Source organism: Pogoniulus pusillus, chromosome 25, assembly GCF_015220805.1.
Source record: "Pogoniulus pusillus isolate bPogPus1 chromosome 25, bPogPus1.pri, whole genome shotgun sequence".
Lineage (NCBI taxonomy): Eukaryota > Metazoa > Chordata > Aves > Piciformes > Lybiidae > Pogoniulus > Pogoniulus pusillus.
Genome location: NC_087288.1, coordinates 17765319 through 17785444, shown reverse-complemented (window position 1 = coordinate 17785444; position 20126 = coordinate 17765319). Strand labels below are relative to the sequence as shown.

The 20126-nt window shown below is 47.3% G+C and overlaps 1 protein-coding gene across 5 annotated transcripts in view; it reads left to right on the top strand.

Moving 5' to 3' along the window:
- The window catches only part of ENAH (ENAH actin regulator), a 151357-nt gene that overhangs the window by 118032 nt on the left and 13199 nt on the right, over positions 1-20126 (top strand). For 3 of the 5 annotated variants that reach the window (XM_064164592.1, XM_064164594.1, XM_064164593.1), the window contains exons 5-11: positions 5569-5888; positions 7113-7913; positions 9490-9794; positions 10172-10308; positions 10714-10768; positions 11839-11887; positions 17526-17592. In XM_064164592.1, coding sequence (XP_064020662.1) covers positions 5569-5888; positions 7113-7913; positions 9490-9794; positions 10172-10308; positions 10714-10768; positions 11839-11887; positions 17526-17592 — 1734 coding nt within the window. The remainder of the gene's footprint in view (positions 1-5568; positions 5889-7112; positions 7914-9489; positions 9795-10171; positions 10309-10713; positions 10769-11838; positions 11888-17525; positions 17593-20126) is intronic. The other 2 variants (XM_064164595.1, XM_064164596.1) reach the window with 2 other exon arrangements.

Here is a 20126-nt window from a genome sequence, read left to right as displayed (position 1 = left end):
TTCCTCTTCACTCTGCTTTCCTCTTCACTCTGCTTTCCTCTTCACTCTGCTTTCCTCTTCACTCTGCTTTCCTCTTCACTCTGCTTTCCTCTTCGGTTTCTCCTCCTCTCTTGCACTTTACCTTCTGTTGACCAACCTTAAGAATAGACATAGGGGGGTTGGTTGCAAGCCTACATTTGCTCTTTTGCTGTATGTACCAAGCACTCACCATCTCAGGGACAAGCTGTGCTTTGCATTTATGCTTTCTGGGACTTAGCTGAAACCACAGTGCAAGTGGCACTGAAAATCCCCTGCTTGTGGCTAGGTTAGTAATTGCTTTTCAAAGTGAGTCCAACCCCCCCCTGCCAGAGCAGGACCATGCAATCCAGCACAGACCACAGAGGAACTCATCCAGACAAGCCTTGAAAGGCTCCAGAGAAGGGAGACCACCACCTCTCTGGGGAGCCTGCTCCAGTGCTCTGGAACCCTCACAGTACAGAAGTTCCCCCTTGTGTTGAGGCAGAACCTCCTGTGCTGCAACTTACACCCATTGCTGCTTGTCCTGTCCCAGGGAGCAGTGAGCAGAGCCTGTCCCCCCTGCTCTTTCCTCCCCCTGCTCTTTTCCTTCCCCCTGCTCTTTTCCTTCCCCCTGCTCTTTTCCTTCCCCCTGCTCTTTTCCTTCCCCCTGCTCTTTTCCTTCCCCCTGCTCTTTTCCTTCCCCCTGCTCTTTTCCTTCCCCCTGCTCTTTTCCTTCCCCCTGCTCTTTTCCTTCCCCCTGCTCTTTTCCTTCCCCCTGCTCTTTTCCTTCCCCCTGCTCTTTTCCTTCCCCCTGCTCTTTTCCTTCCCCCTGCTCTTTTCCTTCCCCCTGCTCTTTTCCTTCCCCCTGCTCTTTTCCTTCCCCCTGCTCTTTTCCTTCCCCCTGCTCTTTTCCTTCCCCCTGCTCTTTTCCTTCCCCCTGCTCTTTTCCTTCCCCCTGCTCTTTTCCTTCCCCCTGCTCCCCCATCTTTTCCTTCTTGACAAGGGCTACTTCAGCTCTCTGTAATGAGAACAATCTTAAAACGACTCTCACCGATGGTGTATTTAACCTCCTCTACTGCATGGTCCTTACATGAGACCAGAGATGTTTGCCAAGTCTCTTGCTGCCCTCTCTTGGTGGAGCATCTGTACCATAGGCAAAGTGCTTGACTTGCACCTTTCAAAAAACCCTGGGTTTATTCTGTCTTTTTTTTCCCCTCTAGAGGTGGGAAATGAGGCTTCTTTTACCAACAGAAACTGTTAAATAATAAACCACTCAACCTTTATTTCATAACAGGAGCATTTTTTGCTTCAAGTTGTGTGTAGATCAAAGTGGTTCCCTTGGTGCCTTTTCTCCTTTTCTCTGTGACTTTGTAGTTTGAGTGCTGGTTGCAGACTGAAATACTGTTTTGCTTGAGGTAAGTTTGAAGTGTTTTGGTGCTTCAGATAAGTCTGAAGTGTACAAGCACTCAGGTGCATGTTCTTATGCTGCGTGGGCATCGTGTGTCCTCATAGCTCCCTGAAGAGAACCACCTCAGGTGCACCTCTGGAATGGGGGCACACACATTAGGAGAATTAGTCAATCCCAAACAAGCATTTTGAGCAAGCTCTTCCACTTTAGATAAGTTGTGTGTAGTTGCATCCTGTGTGGAGACAGTAGAATCATAGAATCAACCAGGTTGGAAGAGGCCTCCAAGATCATCCAGGCCACCCTAGCACCCAGCCCTAGCCAGTCAACCAGACCATGGCACTAAGTGCCTCAGCCAGGCTTTGCTTCAACACCTCCAGGGACAGTGACTCCACCACCTCCCTGGGCAGCCCATTCCAATGGCAAGTATACATTTATATACAGCTTCATCTCCTGTGTCTTCCTCTTCCCTTCCTTGTATGTAATTTCTTACAAGAGGACATGGCCTCAGGTTGTGTCAGGGGAGGTTTAGGTTGGATGTTGAGTTGGAAGGCAGAAGGGCTCTGCAGCAGGACCTTGACTGCCTGCACAGATGGGCAGAGTCCAAGGGGATGGTGTTCAACAGCTCCAAGTGCAGGGTGCTGCACTTTGGCCACAACAACCCCATGCAGAGATACAGGCTGGGGTCAGAGTGGCTGAGAGCAGCCAGACAGAGAGGGATCTGGGGGTGCTGATTGCTACCCACCTGAACATGAGCCAGCAGTGTGCCCAGGTGGCCAAGAGAGCCAGTGGCATCCTGGCCTGCATCAGGAATGGTGTGGCCAGCAGGAGCAGGGAGGTCATTCTGCCCCTGTACTCTGCACTGCTTAGACCTCACCTTGAGTCCTGTGTTCAATTCTGGGCCCCCCAGTTTAGGAGGGACATTGAGATGCTTGAGTGTGTCCAGAGAAGGGCAACGAGGCTGGGGAGAGGCCTTGAGCACAGCCCTACGAGGAGAGGCTGAGGGAGCTGGGATTGGTTAGCCTGGAGAAGAGGAGGCTCAGGGGAGACCTCATTGCTGTCTACAACTACCTGAGGGGAGGTTGTGGCCAGGAGGAGGTTGCTCTCTTCTCTCAGGTGGCCAGCACCAGAACAAGAGCACACAGCCTCAGGCTGCACCAGGGGAGATTTAGGCTGGAGGTGAGGAGAAAGTTCTTCCCTGAGAGAGTCATTGGACACTGGAATGGGCTGCCCGGGGAGGTGGTGGAGTCGCCGTCCCTGGGGCAGTTCAAGGCAGGATTGGACGTGGCACTTGGTGCCATGGTCTGGCCTTGAGCTCTGTGGTAAAGGGTTGGACTTGATGATCTGTGAGGTCTCATCCAACCCTGATGATACTGTGATACTGTGATCCTGTAACAGATACTTAGACATAGATGTGGACACAACATCCCCTCCCCAGCCCCCCATAAGAACAAAACCAAACCAACAAGCAAAAACACCAAACCAATCAAGTCAAACGAACAAACAAACCAACAACCAAACCAAACCAACTCCCCCCACCCAAAACCAAAACAACTCCAACCAAACAACCCACAACAAAACAAACAAAGAGCTTAAGATGACCATGCTGAAGGTAGCCATGAGGAAAAATCCCATTTTCCTCTTACTCATTTTTTCTCCAAGGGAAAACTAGCATGTAGTAGAACTGGGTTTGTCCAGTACAAAGCAATCAAAAATGCAACACCTAAAGTATTTTTAGAGAGCTGGTTTGGAGCTTAAACTCAGTGGTTTATATTATATTATATCCTCTAGGTGTTTTGGTAGAAATACTTTACTAGTTCCAGATTATGTATCAATGACCAGATCTGTTGGTGGATTTCAAAGGCTAAAAGTCAAGCACTTAACAAGCTGAGTTTCAGTCCTCATTTCGTGGTGACTGCTACTACAGCAGCAGCTGAGGGAAGAACTGATTGATTTGCCATTGGAATGGGCTGCCCAGGGAGGTGGAGTCACCATCCCTGGAGGTGTTGAAGCAAAGCCTGGATGAAGCACTTAGTGCCATGGTCTGGTTGACTGGCTAGGGCTGGGTGCTAGGTTGGCCTGGATGATCTTGGAGGTCTCTTCCAACCTGGTTGATTCTATGATTCTACGCAGGAGTATCAAATGATTTTGGTTGGAAAAGACCTTTAAGCTCATCAAGTTTCTAAGCATGCATCTTAGTATTGCCAATGACCTACCCAAATTAGATTGCACACTGGCAGTCTGTAGAAAACACATCTCTGGTAGCTTAAGGTGCCAACATTTAGATCTTGGTGCATAGTAAAAAGCTGGCTGTGCTTTGCATTTATGGAGCAGCTACCTTCAGTTTATAGTGTGCCAAAAAAAGGGCAGTGTGCTTTGTATATAAAGGGCTTTGTTTTAATGTCATTTGGAAATGTTTAGGGGTTTTTATCTTCCCCATACAATTCAAACAGAGGATACCCAACAACATTTTCAGTGATGTCAGGAACGTGCTGGCCACAGCTATGAGGAGGATGTGACTAATTTGGTTTTGTTTTAAGAGCAAGTTCCCTCAATGATGAAAAAGCTTTGAAAACAAGAAAAAAAGCTGTACTTGAACCATCTGAAAACATCTCTTTAAAAAATACAGTAAAACCCTGAACATGTTTTGTATCATCTTTAAAGTTGAGGGCTGGAAACAGCACTGGGACAGGCTGCCCAGAGAGGTTGTGGGGTCTCCTTCTCTGGAGACTTTAAGGTCTGTCTGGATGTGTTCCTCTGTGACCTGTGTTAAGTAGTATTGTCCTGCTGTGGCAGAGGGGTTGGACTGGATGATCTCCTTGGGTCCCTTCCACCCCCTAACGTCCTGTGAGCCTGTGAAGAAATCAGAAGGGTTGTTACAGCTTTCCCCACCGTGTTTTCTCAGGAAGATCCATCCTTCCAGCAACCTCTAGTGGCTTTGGCAGCAAAGTTTGCATGATTCCTAATTACCCTGAAACAGTTCTTCAGATGTCTTCTGCCTGACTTATTTTCCTCTTCTCCACATCTTCCTTCTCTTTTCCTTTGCAAAGACATCTCTGATGTAAACTCTGCCATCTCCCTGCAGTGCACCCTGGACTGTGTCCAGTTTTCTACAGCCTTCAGGGTGTTATTGTCTTGATGCTAGTTGTGTGTGCATGCAATATTATTCAAGTGCAGAGGGACACATCTACATTTTGATCCTTCTGGGCCCCTCAATTCAAGAAAGATGTTGAGGTGCTGGAACATGTCCAGAGAAGGGAAACAAAGCTGGTGAGGGGCCTGGAGCACAAATCCTATGAGGAGAGGCTGAGGGAGCTGGGGGTGTGCAGCCTGCAGAAGAGGAGGCTCAGGGGTGATCTTATTACTGTCTACAACTACCTGAAGGGGCATTGTAGCCAGGTGGGGGGTGGCCTCTTCTCCCAGGCAAGCAGCAATAGAACAAGGGGACACAGTCTCAAGTTGTGCCAGGGTAGGTATAGGCTGGATATTAGGAAGAAGTTCTTCACAGAGAGAGTGATTGGCATTGGAATGGGCTGCCCAGGGAGGTGGTGGAGGCACCGTCCCTGGGGGTCTTCAAGCAAAGACTGGATGAGACACTTAGTGCCATGGTTAGGGCTGGGTGCTAGGTTGGACTGGATGATCTTGGAGGTCTCTTCAAACCTGGTTGCTTCTATGCTATGATATGATATGGGTAATTGCTAGCTGGGTAGTTTATCTGAAAAGCATAATTTGGTTTGGGGGTGCTTTTCTTAACGAGGATTTGTGTTACTGCTGCTTCTCACTGTGCTTTTATTCACTACGTCGAGTCTAAAATGCCATGCAAAGAAGAAATGTAACTCCATATCCCATAAGTGGGAAGATTGTATCAGTAAGTAAATTATGATCAGCTGCATTCTATTCTTACCTCTTGAAAGCTGTCTCTCAGAATGTTCAGCTAAGGGGAAATTGGAGCTATGATCCTTTTGCTGTAAACATCATAAAACTGTTTTCCAGGTCAGAAAAATGACATGCAGAATCCAGGATTTTGTTAGGTCCAAATGCTGTGGGTTTGTTCTTGCTGGTGCCAAGGTTGTTGTTTAGTTGATCTCTTCTTGTCCTCTAACAGTTGCTTGATTCTCACTTTTCAGCTTAGTCTTTTCCCTTTTTTTTTTTCTCCACAATTGTAGACAGTTGCAAGAGCAACAGAGGCAGAAGGAGCTGGAGCGGGAGAGGCTGGATCGTGAACGAATGGAACGGGAGAGGCTGGAGAGAGAGAGGCTAGAAAGGGAAAGACTTGAAAGAGAGCGCCTAGAACAGGAGCAACTGGAGAGAGAACGGCAAGAAAGGGAGCGACAAGAGCGACTAGAAAGGGAGAGGCAAGAGAAGGAGAGGCAGGACCGAGAAAGACTTGAACGACTTGAACGGGAAAGGCAAGAAAGAGAACGACAAGAACAGTTGGAGAGGGAACAATTGGAATGGGAAAGAGAGAGAAGAATTACAAATGCTGGTAAGAATTTCCCAACTGAGTGTCTTTCAAGTACCACACTGTTCTTCGTGTGTTCGGGTGATGGAGTTGGGAGAGAAGCACCAAAGGGCAGCGAGCACAGTTGTGTAACAGCAGTCAGTATTCGAGGCTTCTGTTTGCTGGAATTGCTGCCTTTTTCTTTACTGAATGGCAAGAAGTCCAAAAGCTTTGCCTTTGCTGTCCTAATTGCCCTGTGAAGTTGCAATGGTTTTGCCCTAGTGGCTCATCCCTTGCCATTCTCTCTTGGTTGCTTGAAGAACTGTAATTATGTTGTGCACTTCCAGCGGTGGTTGAAATGAGTTAAAAATTCTCAATAAGTTAAAAATTCTCAATACCTTTATCTTTGCTCTATTCACTGAGATGTATTTCTTGACAACCTGAAAAAAAACCCAAACCAACCATAACTGTAGCAGGTTGAGTGTGTTAATGCAGCAGGTACGTACCTATCTAAGGCAAAGTAATAGTGTGAGAAAAGCCTTTCGGGATCAAGTCTTGCTTAATTTATCATTGTAGCAACATTTCAGGGAAATGTATGTGTTTGGAGATAAGCTAATGGCACTGCCTGCAAAAATGTATCCAGTGATAACTGAAAACTGTCTCAGTGTGGTAATACCATGAACCATTAGTCAAGTGCTTGCTTGTGCTTTAGTAAGAAGCTCTATTTACATAAGAAGTCAGTATTCCTTGACTTGTTCTCAGAGCTATTTAAGAGCCAGCAATTTTAGAGCAGAGAATTTTATTGGTAGTTTTATTTCCAGTACTTTCATGTTTGTGATGGAGCTTTGTCTGGAGAAGAGAAGGGTGAGACTTGCTGCCTACGGTCCAGAGTTTTGCTAGTGGAGTTGTAACCGATGTTAAGATCGCTACCGCCCGCTCGCAGTTTGCAGCCAAACAAGAAGATAAAAGCTGATTAATCCACCCTGTACCGAACCCATCTCACAGATGGGGTTTGAGAAAACTAAACTTGCTCTAGAATGGACTTGTAAGCTCAAGTGTTGGCACAGAAACAGTTGATAAAAGCAGCTGTTGATAAGATGTGAAACTTCTCCTGATGGTGTTTTCACTTGTGCCTAATCCTCTGGTACTAACTGTAGCCTACGTGTGTACATTTTGTTTGAATGCTGGTTTTGTTGCTTCATTAGCTCCCTTTTTCTCTTTCTCCTTTTTTTATCCTGCCTTTGCTGCTGCTTTCCATCTTCTGTCCAGCTCCATCTTTCGACAACTCCCCGTATAGCACTCCACTTCCCGACTACTCCAGTTGCCAGCCTCCTTCAGCACCTCCTCCATCATATGCAAAAGCAGTCTCAGCACCAGTGTCAGAGGCCGCACCGGAGTACGCTGTAGTGACTTCTGCGCCACCGACTTCCACTCCCCCTACACCGCCTCTAAGGCACTCTGCATCACGTTTTGCTACATCTTTAGGCTCAGCTTTCCACCCTGTTCTCCCCCATTATGCTACGGTTCCTCGTCCGCTGAACAAAAGTTCTCGGCCCCCTTCTCCTGTCAATGCCCCAGCGACTTTGCCTCCAAATACAAAGCCTGTTGCCTGGTCTGCGCCCAGTTTTGCCCCTCTTCCCCCATCTCCTCCAGTAATGATAAGCAGCCCACCAGGCAAAGCTACCGGTCCGAGACCTGTTCTCCCAGTGTCGGCTTCTAATCCGGTGACCCAAATGTCCACGTCTCCCACGGCTCCTAACGGGCTTCCTGAAAACCTGGCTTATCCGGCTCCTTCACCTTCTACCTCAGGTCCAACTCCGCCTCCACCACCTCCTCCTCCCCCACTGCCTTCCTTTCCGCCTCTGTCACTCTCTGGACCTCAAGCTTCTCCTTCTCCCAACTCCCCGAATGCCTCGACTCCCTCATCCAAGCCTAGTGTTCTCCCTTCTCCCTCTGCAGCTACCCCTGCCTCTGTTGAGAACTCTCTAAACTCTGTGCTGGGAGACTCCTCTGCTTCTGAGCCAGTCTTGCAGGCAGCCTCTCAGCCGATTGAACCTACGACCCAGCAGGGTAAGGCTTTCTGTTATTGCTACTAACGCACTAATCAGGAATGCAGTCGAAACCAGGTGGTATCAAAGCCCCTAACTGTCCCCAGAAAATTAATCTCATGCTTCCAAAGTTGCAGTGATCTTAATACCACAACCCAAAAAAAAAAACGTTTGGGAAACTGGGGAAGGGAAATGTTAAAGCTTCATGGATCAGAGCTGGTGTTCTGTGGCCAGTCTTAAGTAAAATTCTGGTTTCTTAAGGTCTCACCTGTGAAGAGCAGACTTGTTGAGTACTTGCTTGGTACATCTTGCACTGTTAGTTAATTGGAAACGTGTTTTTAATGGGCAGCATCACTGGTTTCCTAATGGCAGCCAGCTTGGAGGAATGTGTGTGTGGCTTGGTATGTGTCAACAACCTGTGGTGTTCCACCAGGGTCAGCTAGTAAGAGTTCAGAAGAGAGGTTTGGCTAAGCAGGTGGCAGTCTCAATGGATGCTCTACCAGTATGACAGCAGTGGATGTAAATGTCTCTGTTAACCCTGGTTTTAGTAGGTGCAAGTCTTTACATGCTCAGCTAAGGGTATGGCCAGAGAAGCTCCTAGGGTACGAGCAAACTGTGGCTTCACACAAGCCATGCAGAGCAGTTCCTCTTCATACCTTCTTGTCTTAATTGAAGGTATGAGCTACTCTGGGATGGGAGTGGAAATACTGAATGGCCTCACTTGTACTACAGAACAAAAGTGTGCTCTTGGATGGGGAGTGATGCCAAGAGAGCTCAAAAAGGTTTGCATTCACACAGTGGTTAGAGTAGGGAATCACTAAAGAATTTGTGCCTGCAGAGATTGCTTAAGTTAGTTGTACAGCACCTGTAGTAACTTAGAGCAAGGGGATGGGAAGGCTGTGTGTGGCTGTTTCCTTAGTCACAATGTCTGCAAGTAGCAGTGGTTATCAGAGTACTGACATTTTTGATTGCAGACCATTGTGAGTTGAAATCATTAGAGGAGTCACAGGAAGAAGCTTTTCTGGTGTTCATCTCTCAGCTCAAAGTATGTCAGTCTTCTAACTCACTAATTAGTGTTTGGATGAAATTATTAAGGTTGGGTCCTGAAATGCTTTTTTAGAGGAAGGATCTTTATACAGGTTATAAAGTAGCCCTGAAACTTGAACAGGGAAGGGATTCAGATGCTTGGGTGATGTGTTGGTTGCTTATTGGGATGCCTGGAAGTCACTCTGTGTTTAGAGCCGTTAAGCACACAGTTGTCATTCCTGTGCCATAGGATGCTCGTGCTTCACTTGACTCTTCATGAAACCTTTGCCTGTTCCCTGTCTGAGATTCTTCTTGGTTGCAGCACAGAACCTGTCTGGAGGGGTTTTGTGTGTAAATGTCTCTGGAACTGTCTCATCTGTCATACTGTGTAGTGCTTTGTGTGCATTTAGTGCTTGTCTCCTGATGAAGATCAGAGTGTTTTCTTGCCTGTGAAAGGGACCTTTACCAGTGTTACCATCTCATACACTGAGCCAAGGAACCAGCATTGCAGTGGAAAGATCTTACTTTTTTACATCCTTAATATAGTCTCTTTGTTTTCTCGTTGATACTAGGTGTTGTCCAAGGACCACCTGCACCTCCTCCCCCACCCCCCTTGCCCCCTGGCCCAGCTCAGTCTTCAGTAGCAGCCCCACCTCCTCCTGGCCCGCCACCACCACCTCCACTTCCACCTTCAGGGCCGCCGCCGCCGCCACCACCACCTCCACTTCCTAGCCAAGCTCCTCAAGTTCCTCTTCCACCTCCTGCTCCCCCCCTCCCTGCCTCTGGATTTTCAGTGGGATTTGTGTCCGAAGAAAATCGCCCTTTAACTGGACTAGCAGCTGCCCTCGCTGGAGCCAAGCTTAGGAAAGTCTCACGGGTAAATGCAACTCTTGTTCCTGTCTCTAAATCCTCTCTTACTGAGTTGGTTGTGACTTAAAGCTTGATCAGGAGTTTTGGGTTAGGGTTAATTTACTGTTACAAAAGCATGAGAGGAGTTAATTTGTTGTTACAAAAGCATGAGAGGAGTTAATTTATTGTTAGGAAAGCATGAGAGGAGTTAATTTGTTGTTACCAAAGCATGAGAGGAGTTAATTTATTGTTACTAAAGCATGAAAGGAGTTAATTTATTGTTAGGAAAGCATGAGAGGATGATGCTCCCAGCCCATCCTATCCTTTATCCATGTGTTTTGCTTCTTGCATTAAGTCAGCTGACATTTTCTTTGTACATCTGCTGCTATTTTGTGTGTTACGAAGGGTGAAGACTCCTCCAGTTCAGGTGGAGGAGGAGGAGGCTCTGCTTCATCTAAAACAGACAGTGGCCGTGGAAATGGACCGCTTCCCTTGGGAGGCAGTGGGCTGATGGAAGAAATGAGTGCACTGCTGGCCAGGAGGTAAGCACCTGTTTCTGCTCTGCTCCAACTGCTTAGTCACTGTACAGGTAGGGTTGTGGGTGCCTGTTTGCAGCTGGCTAAGGATCAGACAGACATTGGCTTGTTCATGTGTTTGCTTGTGAGGCTGATAACTCTTTATGAATAGCCATTTTTACTTGAGTGTAATCAAGAACTTCTCTTCTCTGTAAGTCTTTGTGCAGCTGTGAGGGAGGGCATGCAGACTTCAAGAGGAGAAAGAATTGCACAGTAGCTTTGGCAGGAGGGCTTTGTCCTTTTGAAAGTGCTCCTTTAAACACTAATTTTTAACTATCTGGCTTTCAAGCTGTGTATGTCTTCAGTTACAGAAACCAGTGTTCTTCCCTCTTAAAGGCATGAATTGTTTGTAACCTTTCTCTCTGCTTCTAGGAGAAGAATTGCTGAAAAGGGATCAACAGAACCAGAGCAGAAAGAAGATAAAACTGTGAGTTGAGAAAGTTTATAGAATCATAGAATGCTCTGGGTTGGAAGGGACCTCAAGGATCATCCAGCTCCAACCCCCTGCCGTAGGCAGGGACACCTCCCACTAGAGCAGGTTGCTCAAGGCCTCATCCAACCTGGCCTTAAACACCTCCAGGGAGGAAGCAGCCACAGCCTCCCTGGGCAACCTGTGCCAGTGTCTCACCACCCTCACTGCAAAGAACTTCCTCCTAACATCCAGCCTAAATATCCCCTCTGCCAGTTCAAACCCATTCCCCCTCGTCCTGTCATTACCAGACCTTGTTAATAGTCCCTCCTCAGCCTTCCTGTAGCCCCCTTCAGATACTGGAAGGCCACTCTAAGGTCTCCTCCAATCCTTCTCTTCTCCAGGCTGCAGAGCCCCAACTCTCTCAGCCTGTCCTCATGGCAGAGCTGCTGCAGCCCCCTGAGCATCTTTGTGGCCCTCCTCTGGACTGGCTCCAACAGTTCCATGTCCCTCTTGAGTTGGGGGCTCCAGAACTGCACCCAGGACTGCAGGTGGGGTCTGAGGAGAGCAGAGCCAAGGGGCAGAATCCCCTCCCTTGCCCTGCTGCCCACACTGCTCTTGCTGCAGCCCAGCACACAGTTGCTGTCTGGGCTGCACATGCACACTGTCAGTTCATGTTGAGCTTTTCCTCACCCCAGAGCCCCAGGTCCTTTTCCTCAGGGCTGCTCTCAGCCATTCCCCACCCAGCCTGTACCTGTGTCAGGTTCATATTGTTCAGTACTGAATTAGAAGAGAGATTCTAATGTTGTACATGAGAGATCTGTGCTTTTCTTTTCATGTGTGTGTATATATATAATGATTGTTTTGTGAAGTGCATTGTGCTTGCTCAGTTTCTACACACAGTTGGTCAGACTCATTTAAATCTATGAAAACTGAAATACATATTTAACCAGTTGGGATTTGTGATTTATCTGACAGAGTCCCAAGAGTCAAAGGTATTTCATTCTGTGTTGTGGCTGCTTGGGCTTATTTTTTTCACTTTTTCTTCTCCCCCCTCACCTTCTCCCTTTCTGTTTCCTTTTAATCAGGAGGAAGCAGAGTCTTCAACTTCTAAGGTTTCTTCAACAAGCACACCTGGTAAGTAGCAGTGGTTTCTGATCTCTGTGGTGCTATAATGCTAAAATCTAATGACAGATCTCAGCTCTGCTGAATTTTGGAGCCTCCCTCTCCTTCCATGATACAGCTTTGCTGTAGAATGGGTTCTGATTCAGCAGTGTTTCAAAGGATGGCATCAAAAGAACATCCACTGGAACACTGTGCTTGAATAGGGTCCTCCTGTGTCAAACCTATGGGGCTGACAGATGGAAAGCAGTTGGTAGTGAATGTGTTGTCTCAGTTGCTACAGGACACGGTGGGGTCACTACTCCAAGGCAGATGTGCCAGGCTATCAGAGTCAGACAGAAAAAGCTGCTGCTTCCAGGTACTTTAGGATAGATTCTCTCACATCCAAGTATCCTTTCTAAATCAGTTGTAAGTGTATGGAGTAGAAATCCTTTAGCCATGATTCTTTTGCTGAGGTGCTGTGGCAGAGTCTGGAACTGCAGCACCTCTGCAGTCAGTAAGGAAAGCTCAGCTCTTGCCAGCTCCCTGCTTGGCCAAGGTGTATTGTCAGCATGCATATATCTATTCACACTGTCAACACAGGTGTTATAAGGCTACAGGTGACACTCAAGACTTCCTTTTCCTGTCCTTTAGTATTATTTCTTGTACCCTTAGCTTCCCTGGCCACCTCCCACTGTGTGCCTGCAGGAGGTACCGTACAGCCTGCAGTTTATCCCAAAAGACAGTAGCAGCAGAAAGAAAACAACTGAGTAATGACTATATCAGTGTTCAGTGCCTTCTGGCTTTTGCTGTTGAGTGCTTTACATGTGTATACTTCTTCACTAGATGGTTCAGCCACTTGGTGTGCAGGCCTTAATACTGAAAACCACTGCCACAGGATGAACAAAACCCAGGCAGTCACTGCTGGCTATGGGGTAAAAAGAATCATGGAATCATAGAATGGTTTTGGTTGGAAGGGACCTTCAAGATCATCTAGTTCCAACCCCCCTGCCATGGGCAAGGGACACCTTCCCTACACCAGGTTGCTCAAGGCCTTGTCCAATCTGACCTTGAACACTTCCAGGGAGGAGGCATCCACAGCCTCTCTGGGCAACCTGTTCCAGTATCTCACCACTCTCACTGTAAACAATTTCTTTCTAACATCCAGTCTTAATCTTGTGTCTTCCACCTTCAATCCACTCCCCTTCATCCTGTCTCTGCAAGCCCTTGTAAAAAGCTCCTTCTCAGCTTTTCTGTAGGCTCCCTTCAGCTGCTGGGAGGTTGCTCTAAGGTCTCCCAGGAACCTTCTCTTCTTCAGGCTGAACAACCTCAACTCTCCCAGTCTGTCCCCATGGGGAAGGTGTTCCAGCCTTCTCATTGTGGCCCTCCTCTGGATCTGATAACAGCATTTTGATGTTGAAGGAGAGCTGGGAGCTAAGTGTGTCCTGGATGGCAGTAGCTACAAAGCTGTTAGTATTACACAGAATCACAGAATTGTCAGGGTTGGAAGGGACCTGAAGGATCATCTAGTTCCAACACCCCTGCCGTGGGCAAGGACACCTTCCAGTAGATCAGGTTGCCCAGAGTCACATCCAGCCTGGCCTTTAAAATATCCAGGGATGGAGTTTCCACCACATCCCTGGGCAACCTGTTCCAATGTCTCACCACCCTCATGGTAAAGAACTTCCTCCTAACATCGGTCTAAATCTGTCCTCCCTTATCTTGGATCTATTCCTCCTAGTCCTGTCACTACCCAACACCATAAAAAGTCCCTCACCAGCTTGCTTGTAGACCCCCTTCAGATATTGGAAGGCCACAGTAAGGTCTCCTTAGAGCCTTCTCTTCCACAGACTCAAGAACCCAAAGTCTCTCAGCATGTCCTCATAGGAGAGGTGCTCCAGCCCTCTGATCATCCTCATCACCCTTCTCTGGACACGTTCCAGCACATCCATATCTGTCTTGTAATAGAGGTTCCAGATCTGGACACAGTACTCCAGGTGGGGTCTCAAAAGAGCCTTGTAGAGGGGGACAGTCACCTCTGTTGACTTGCTGGCCACACTTCTCTTGATGCAATAGGCTGCAGAGCAATACATTGCTTAGTACAAATCAATTTTTTCATCCCTTCCCCCCCCCCCCCCCACACCTCCCTTTAGCTTCATTTTGTTAAACATAGAACTGAGCCTTGAGGAAATAACTGGTTTTGGAGAGCTTCTTCTAGTAACACAGGCTCAAAAAAGAGAAATGAAAACCGGTGGAAGTGAAGTGGTTCATAGAATCATAGAATCAACCAGGTTGGAAGAGACCTCCAAGATCATCCAGGCCAACCTAGCACCCAGCCCTAGCCAATCAACCAGACCATGGCACTAAGTGTCTCAGCCAGGCTTTGCTTGAAGACCCCCAGGGACGGTGCCTCCACCACCTCCCTGGGCAGCCCATTCCAATGCCAATCACTCTCTCTGCCAACAACTTCCTCCTAACATCCAGCCTAGACCTACCCTGGCACAACTTGAGACTGTGTCCCCTTGTTCTATTGCTGGTTGCCTGGCAGAAGAGCCCAACCCCACCTGGCTACAATGCCCCTTCAGGTAGTTGTAGACAGTAATAAGATCACCCCTGAGCCTCCTATTCTCCAGGCTGCACACCCCCAGCTCCCTCAACCTCTCCTCATAGGATTTGTGCTCCAGGCCCCTCCCCAGCTTTGTTGCCCTTCTCTGGACATGTTCCAGCACCTCAACATCTCTCTTGAATTTAGGGGCCCAGAACTGGACACAGCACTCAAGGTGTGGCCTGAGCAGTGCTGAGTACAGGGGCAGAAGAACCTCCCTTGTCCTGCTGGCCACACTGCTCCTGATGCAGGCCAGGATGCCATTGGCTCTCTTGCCCACCTGGGCACACTGCTGGCTCAGCTTCAGCTACTCTCTACCAGTACCCCCAGGTCCCTTTCCTCCTGTCTGCTCTCCAGCCACTCTGTCCCCAGCCTGTAGTGCTGCTTGGGGTTGTTGTGGCCAAAGTGCAGAACCCTGCACTTGGCCTTGTTCAATCTCATCCCATTGGCCTCTGCCCACCCATCCAGCCTGGCCAGGTCCCTCTGCAGGGCTCTCCTACCTTCCAACAGATCAACACCTGCTCCTAGCTTGGTGTCATCTGCAAACTTACTGATGCTGGACTCAATGCCCTCATCCAGATCATTTAATTGTGACTGGGTTGGAACTAGATGATCTTTAAGGTCTTTTCCAATCCAAACCATTCTATGATTTCTTCTGTCCTGAGCTTGAATCTCCTTGCATTTCTTTTCATACATTTCAGTTTTAAGGGTCTGTAGTGTCTCCTATTGCTTAGAGTTACACCATATTGGGTGAGTTAACTCATTTGTCCTTTTCTGTATGTGATAGGCTTCTTTTTAGGGAAGGAAACACAGAGTCACATAAAGCTAAGGTCAGATACATAGTAGAAACAAAACAAGCTCAAAACCATGGAACAGGCAAAGGATGTATGGCCCTTGGATAATGTTGCTGTTTCAGTGAGATAAGAATAATCATGTGGTGCTTGAGCAACCTGCAGCCAAGCTAAAGTTTCTCAGTTTTGCAGATAGAGCTGAAATAACTCCTGTGGCAGGACAAGTCCTGAGGCCTGGTGTATCAAATTAAGTTTGAGCCCTATTACTCCAGAGAAGGGCAACGAAGCTGGTGAGGGACCTGGAGCACAAATCCTATGAGGAGAGGTTGAGGGAGCTGGGCCTGTTTAGCCTGGAGAAGAGGAGGCTCAGGGGTGATCTTATTACTGTCTACAACTACATGAAGGGGCATTGTAGCCAGGTGGGGTTGGCCTCTTCTGCCAGGTAACCAGCAATAGAGCAAGGGGACACAGTCTCAAGTTGTGCCAGGGTAGGTATAGGCTGGATGTTAGGAAGAAGTTCTTCCCAGAGAGAGTGATTGGCATTGGAATGGGCTGCCCAGGGAGGTGGTGGAGTCACCATCCCTGGAGGTGTTCAAGCAAAGCCTGGCTGAGGCACTTAGTGCCATGGTCTGGTTGACTGGCTAGGGCTGGGTGCTAGGTTGGCCTGGATGATCTTGGAGGTCTCTTCCAACCTGCTTGATTCTATGATTCTACTAACTGTGGTACATTCTAGTTGACTGATGACATGCTATGCTAAGCATACAGTTCAGATACTCTTCTCAGTGTCTAGCTTCATCCCAGAGAGCTGCCTGGTCAGTGAGACTCTGAAAGGGCATTTCTATGCCTTGCCTTAGCACAGCTGAGCAATACAAAAAGAAAGGGAACAAACCAAATGAACTCCAAATCTGAAGTAAACACTTGTAAGGCCAGTGGCACATTGAAGCCTTGAGTAAGTAAGGATGTAGCAAGTAAGTAATAACAATTCACATTATAGAAAGACTGTTCAAACTTGTGCAGCTTGTTCCTTCATTAAAACTGATACTGAGTTGATTTTACATAATTCATTAGCAGCTCAAGGAAACTCTTTCAGCTTAGAACCAGTATTTGAAGCTATTTGATTATAGTTCCAGCATTCCATGTTTCACAACTGAAGCAATTGGATACATCAAGTATAGGCAGACCTTTTCCTGGTTGAATTAAGACTTAAATGGCAACACTAGGAGCAAAAGGGAAAATTTAAGGTATTACCCTAACATAAATGTAGTATAACTTTAAAAATAGGTGAATAGAACAGGAGCTCATAGCATCATAGAATCAACCAGGTTGGAAGAGACCTCCAAGATCATCCAGTCCATCCTAGCACCCTGCCCTATCCAATCAACCAGACCATGGCACTAAGTGCCTCATCTAGGCTTTTCTTGAAGACCCCCAGGGACGGTGCCTCCACCACCTCCCTGGGCAGCCCATTCCAATGCCAATCACTCTCTCTGTGAAGAACTTCTTCCTAACATCCAGCCTATACCTACCCTGGCACAACTTGAGACTCTGTCCCTTTGTTCTATTGCTGGTTACCTGGCAGAAGAGGCCACCCCCCACCTGGCTACAATGCCCCTTCAGGTAGTTGTAGACAGTAATAAGATCACCCCTGAGCCTCCTCTTCTCCAGGCTGCACACCCCCAGCTCCCTCAACCTCTCCTCACAGGGTTTGTGCTCCAGGCCCCTCACCAGCTTTGTTGCCCTTCTCTGGACACCTTCCAGCACCTCAACATCCTTCTTGAATTGAGGGGCCCAGAACTGGACACAGCACTCAAGGTGTGGCCTGAGCAGTGCTGAGTACAGGGGCAGAATAACCTCCCTTGTCCTACTGGCCACACTGTTCCTGATACAGGCCAGGATGCCATTGGCTCTCCTGGCCACCTGGGCACACTGCTGGCTCATCTTCAGCTTACTATCTATCAGTACCCCCAGGTCCCTTTCCTCCTGACTGCTTTCCAGCCACTCAGTCCCCAGCCTGTAGTGCTGCTTGGGGTTGTTGTGGCCAAAGTGCAGAACCCTGCACTTGGTCTTGTTCAATCTCATCCCAGTGGCCTCTGCCCACCCATTCAGCCTGTCCAGGTCCCTCTGCAGGGCTCTCCTACCTTCCAACAGATCCACACCTGCTTAAGATGAAAGAGCTAATACAGTGTAGTAACAAAAAAAATGCTGACTTGACATTTTCTTGCTCTAATTTACACAAGAAATAGAAAAAGAGAGATATTAATCTCACTCTGTTTTCCAGAACTAACAAGAAAGCCTTGGGAAAGAACAAATACAGTGAATGGAAGCAAGTCACCTGTTATCTCCAGGTAATCTCTTCAGTTATCTTTTCTTTATATTAGGATCATAGAATGTTGTTTGTCTTTGTTGCTCTTGATGATAGAGATTCTGGTCTAAAAGTAGCAAATGTCACATTAATAGTATTGAAAGCAAAATGTATGGGGTTAAAATTACTGCTGTGAAGCTGCACTTGGCAGTTTTAACTAGAAATGAAGGGTGGCTTTAGGAGAAGATCCCTCAACAATTGCTGGTGTGTAACTTCAGTGATAAAGATGTGCATTTCTTTATGATGATGTTTAATTCTTTCTGTCCCTTTAAATTGTCAAGTCTAAAGTTTCCAACAAGGGAAAACCAAATTCAGTGCTGTGATTTTGCAGTAGATCTCATGGACAGGCTTTCTCCTTTCTATTTCTGTGCTAGACATAGAATTCTTAGCCAGATCTTTAAGCTGTCTTGGTAAGATTTGCTTCTGTGACTCTGTTCAGTAGCTGTCTCATACCAGTCCAAGGAAGTCCATCCTAGAGAAGTGCAGAAGCATTACACATCCTTCAGGGCATTAATGAGTCTTTGGTAACTGAAGGGAGGCTACAAAAATGCTGGGGAGGGACTTTTCAGGCTCTCAGGGAGTGACAGGACTAGGGGGAATGGAGCAAAGCTGCAGATGGGTAGGTTCAGGCTGGAGGAGAGGAGGAAGTTGTTGAGCATGAGAGTGGTGAGAGGCTGGAATGGGTTGCCCAGGGAGGTGGTTGAGGCCCCATGGCTGGAGGTGTTTAATGCCAGGCTGGATGGGGCTGTGTGCAGCCTGCTCTAGGGCAGGGTGTCCCTGGGCATGGCAGGGGGGTTGGAACTGTCTGCTCCTTGTGGTCCCTTCCAACCCTGACTGATTCTATGATTCTAACTGATCAGCTAGAACTTTGGTGGGCATTGGACATTTCAGTAATGCAGAATGTGAAATTAGGAACTTAGCAATTTATTTCTTTTCTAATTACATGTCAGGTGTATTTAGTTGCCATTTACATGAACCAGAAGGCCTGTTTTTACAATCCTCCTTTATTTTGTGCACAGGAGTTTAAAGATCCTGACTTGTGATAATCTATGACAAAGTTACTTGAATTCCATGAGGGAAAAAAAACAACAAAAGGACATGTTAAACTTGAGAATGCTATGCTTGAAATTATCTGAAGTCTCCTTAGAATTCTGGCTTGGAAACAGGCATGCAAGATTTTGGTGATTAGAGAAGAAAAAACCAATTCTTCTCTTAAGTGGCATTACTTGTAGTTGAGGTTCTCATCCAGCTCTTTGGTTAAAATGCAGCACTAAATACCCTCAGCTTCCATCAGTATCCTTGTCTGTCTTTCAGAAATAACTCAGTCCAGGACCTTAAAGTGTCCACAGCCTTGATTCTGGTTGTTGGGTTTTTTTGTCACAAAGCAGGTGACACTGCTGGTGATGTCCTCTCTGCTATAGTGTCAGGGAAATGATCATAGAATCAAGCAGGTTGGAAGAGACCTCCAAGATCAGCCAGGCCAACCTAGCACCCAGCCCTAGCCAGTCAACCAGACCATGGCACTAAGTGCCTCAGCCAGGCTTGGCTTCAACACCTCCAGGGATGGTGCCTCCACCACCTCCCTGGGCAGCCCATTCCAATGCCAATCACTCTCTCTGCCAACAACTTCCTCCTAACATCCAGCCTAGACCTCCCCTGGCACAACTTGAGACTGTGTCCCCTTGTTCTGTGCTGTCCTGAAGCATTCAAACAGAACACAACTAGTCAAACTCCGCAGTGTTTAAGGCACTCCACCTGAAGAGACTGCAGACCTATTCTAGCTTGTTAAAGGTAGTGTTTCTCCCCTCCATAGACGGGAATCTCCGTGGAAAAACCTCCTTGCTTCTGAAAACAGGTTCTATGATTCATTAAACAGGTATCATCCTGTTGGGATTTGAGACTTTGTAATAACCCTTTTGACCAGTTCCCAGTTGGACTTTTTCTACATGGATTGGTAATCACCACATGCATACCCCCCCACACACACACACACCCTTCCTTTTCATGTTCTGCCTGGTCTAGCCAGAAGCAGATAGTGTCAAAAGCAAATTGAGATAGTTTAAGAAGCAGCTATGAGTCCATATTAAAAGGTGTTTTTGCTGGCAGTCGCCAGTTGCAAAGGTACAAATTCCTGCTGGACGTGCCAGGATCCAGGGAAGTGTTTGCAGCATTTGGAGAAGCAGGTGTTTAAAACTGGGAGTTTATTCAGACAGGAATAGCAGTTCATTTCCCCAGGTCAGTTTTCATAGCTGCTTTTCAGACATTCAAGCTAACAAATGAATTTTGCCTGATCTGAAAGGGGAAAACAAAGTGGGGGGAGGGAAAGACTTGTTAAGCATCAAATAAATTCAGCTCTTTCTGATGGGGATGTGCTCCCAAGTTGCAATTAACACAATGTGTGTTTCAAGCTGTGGATCTCAGTTTCACTCTCTGTAGTGGCAGTCACAAAATACCCTGCCACCAAAAGCTCACAAAGTACCCTGCCACCAAAAGCTCACAAAGTACCCTGACACCAAA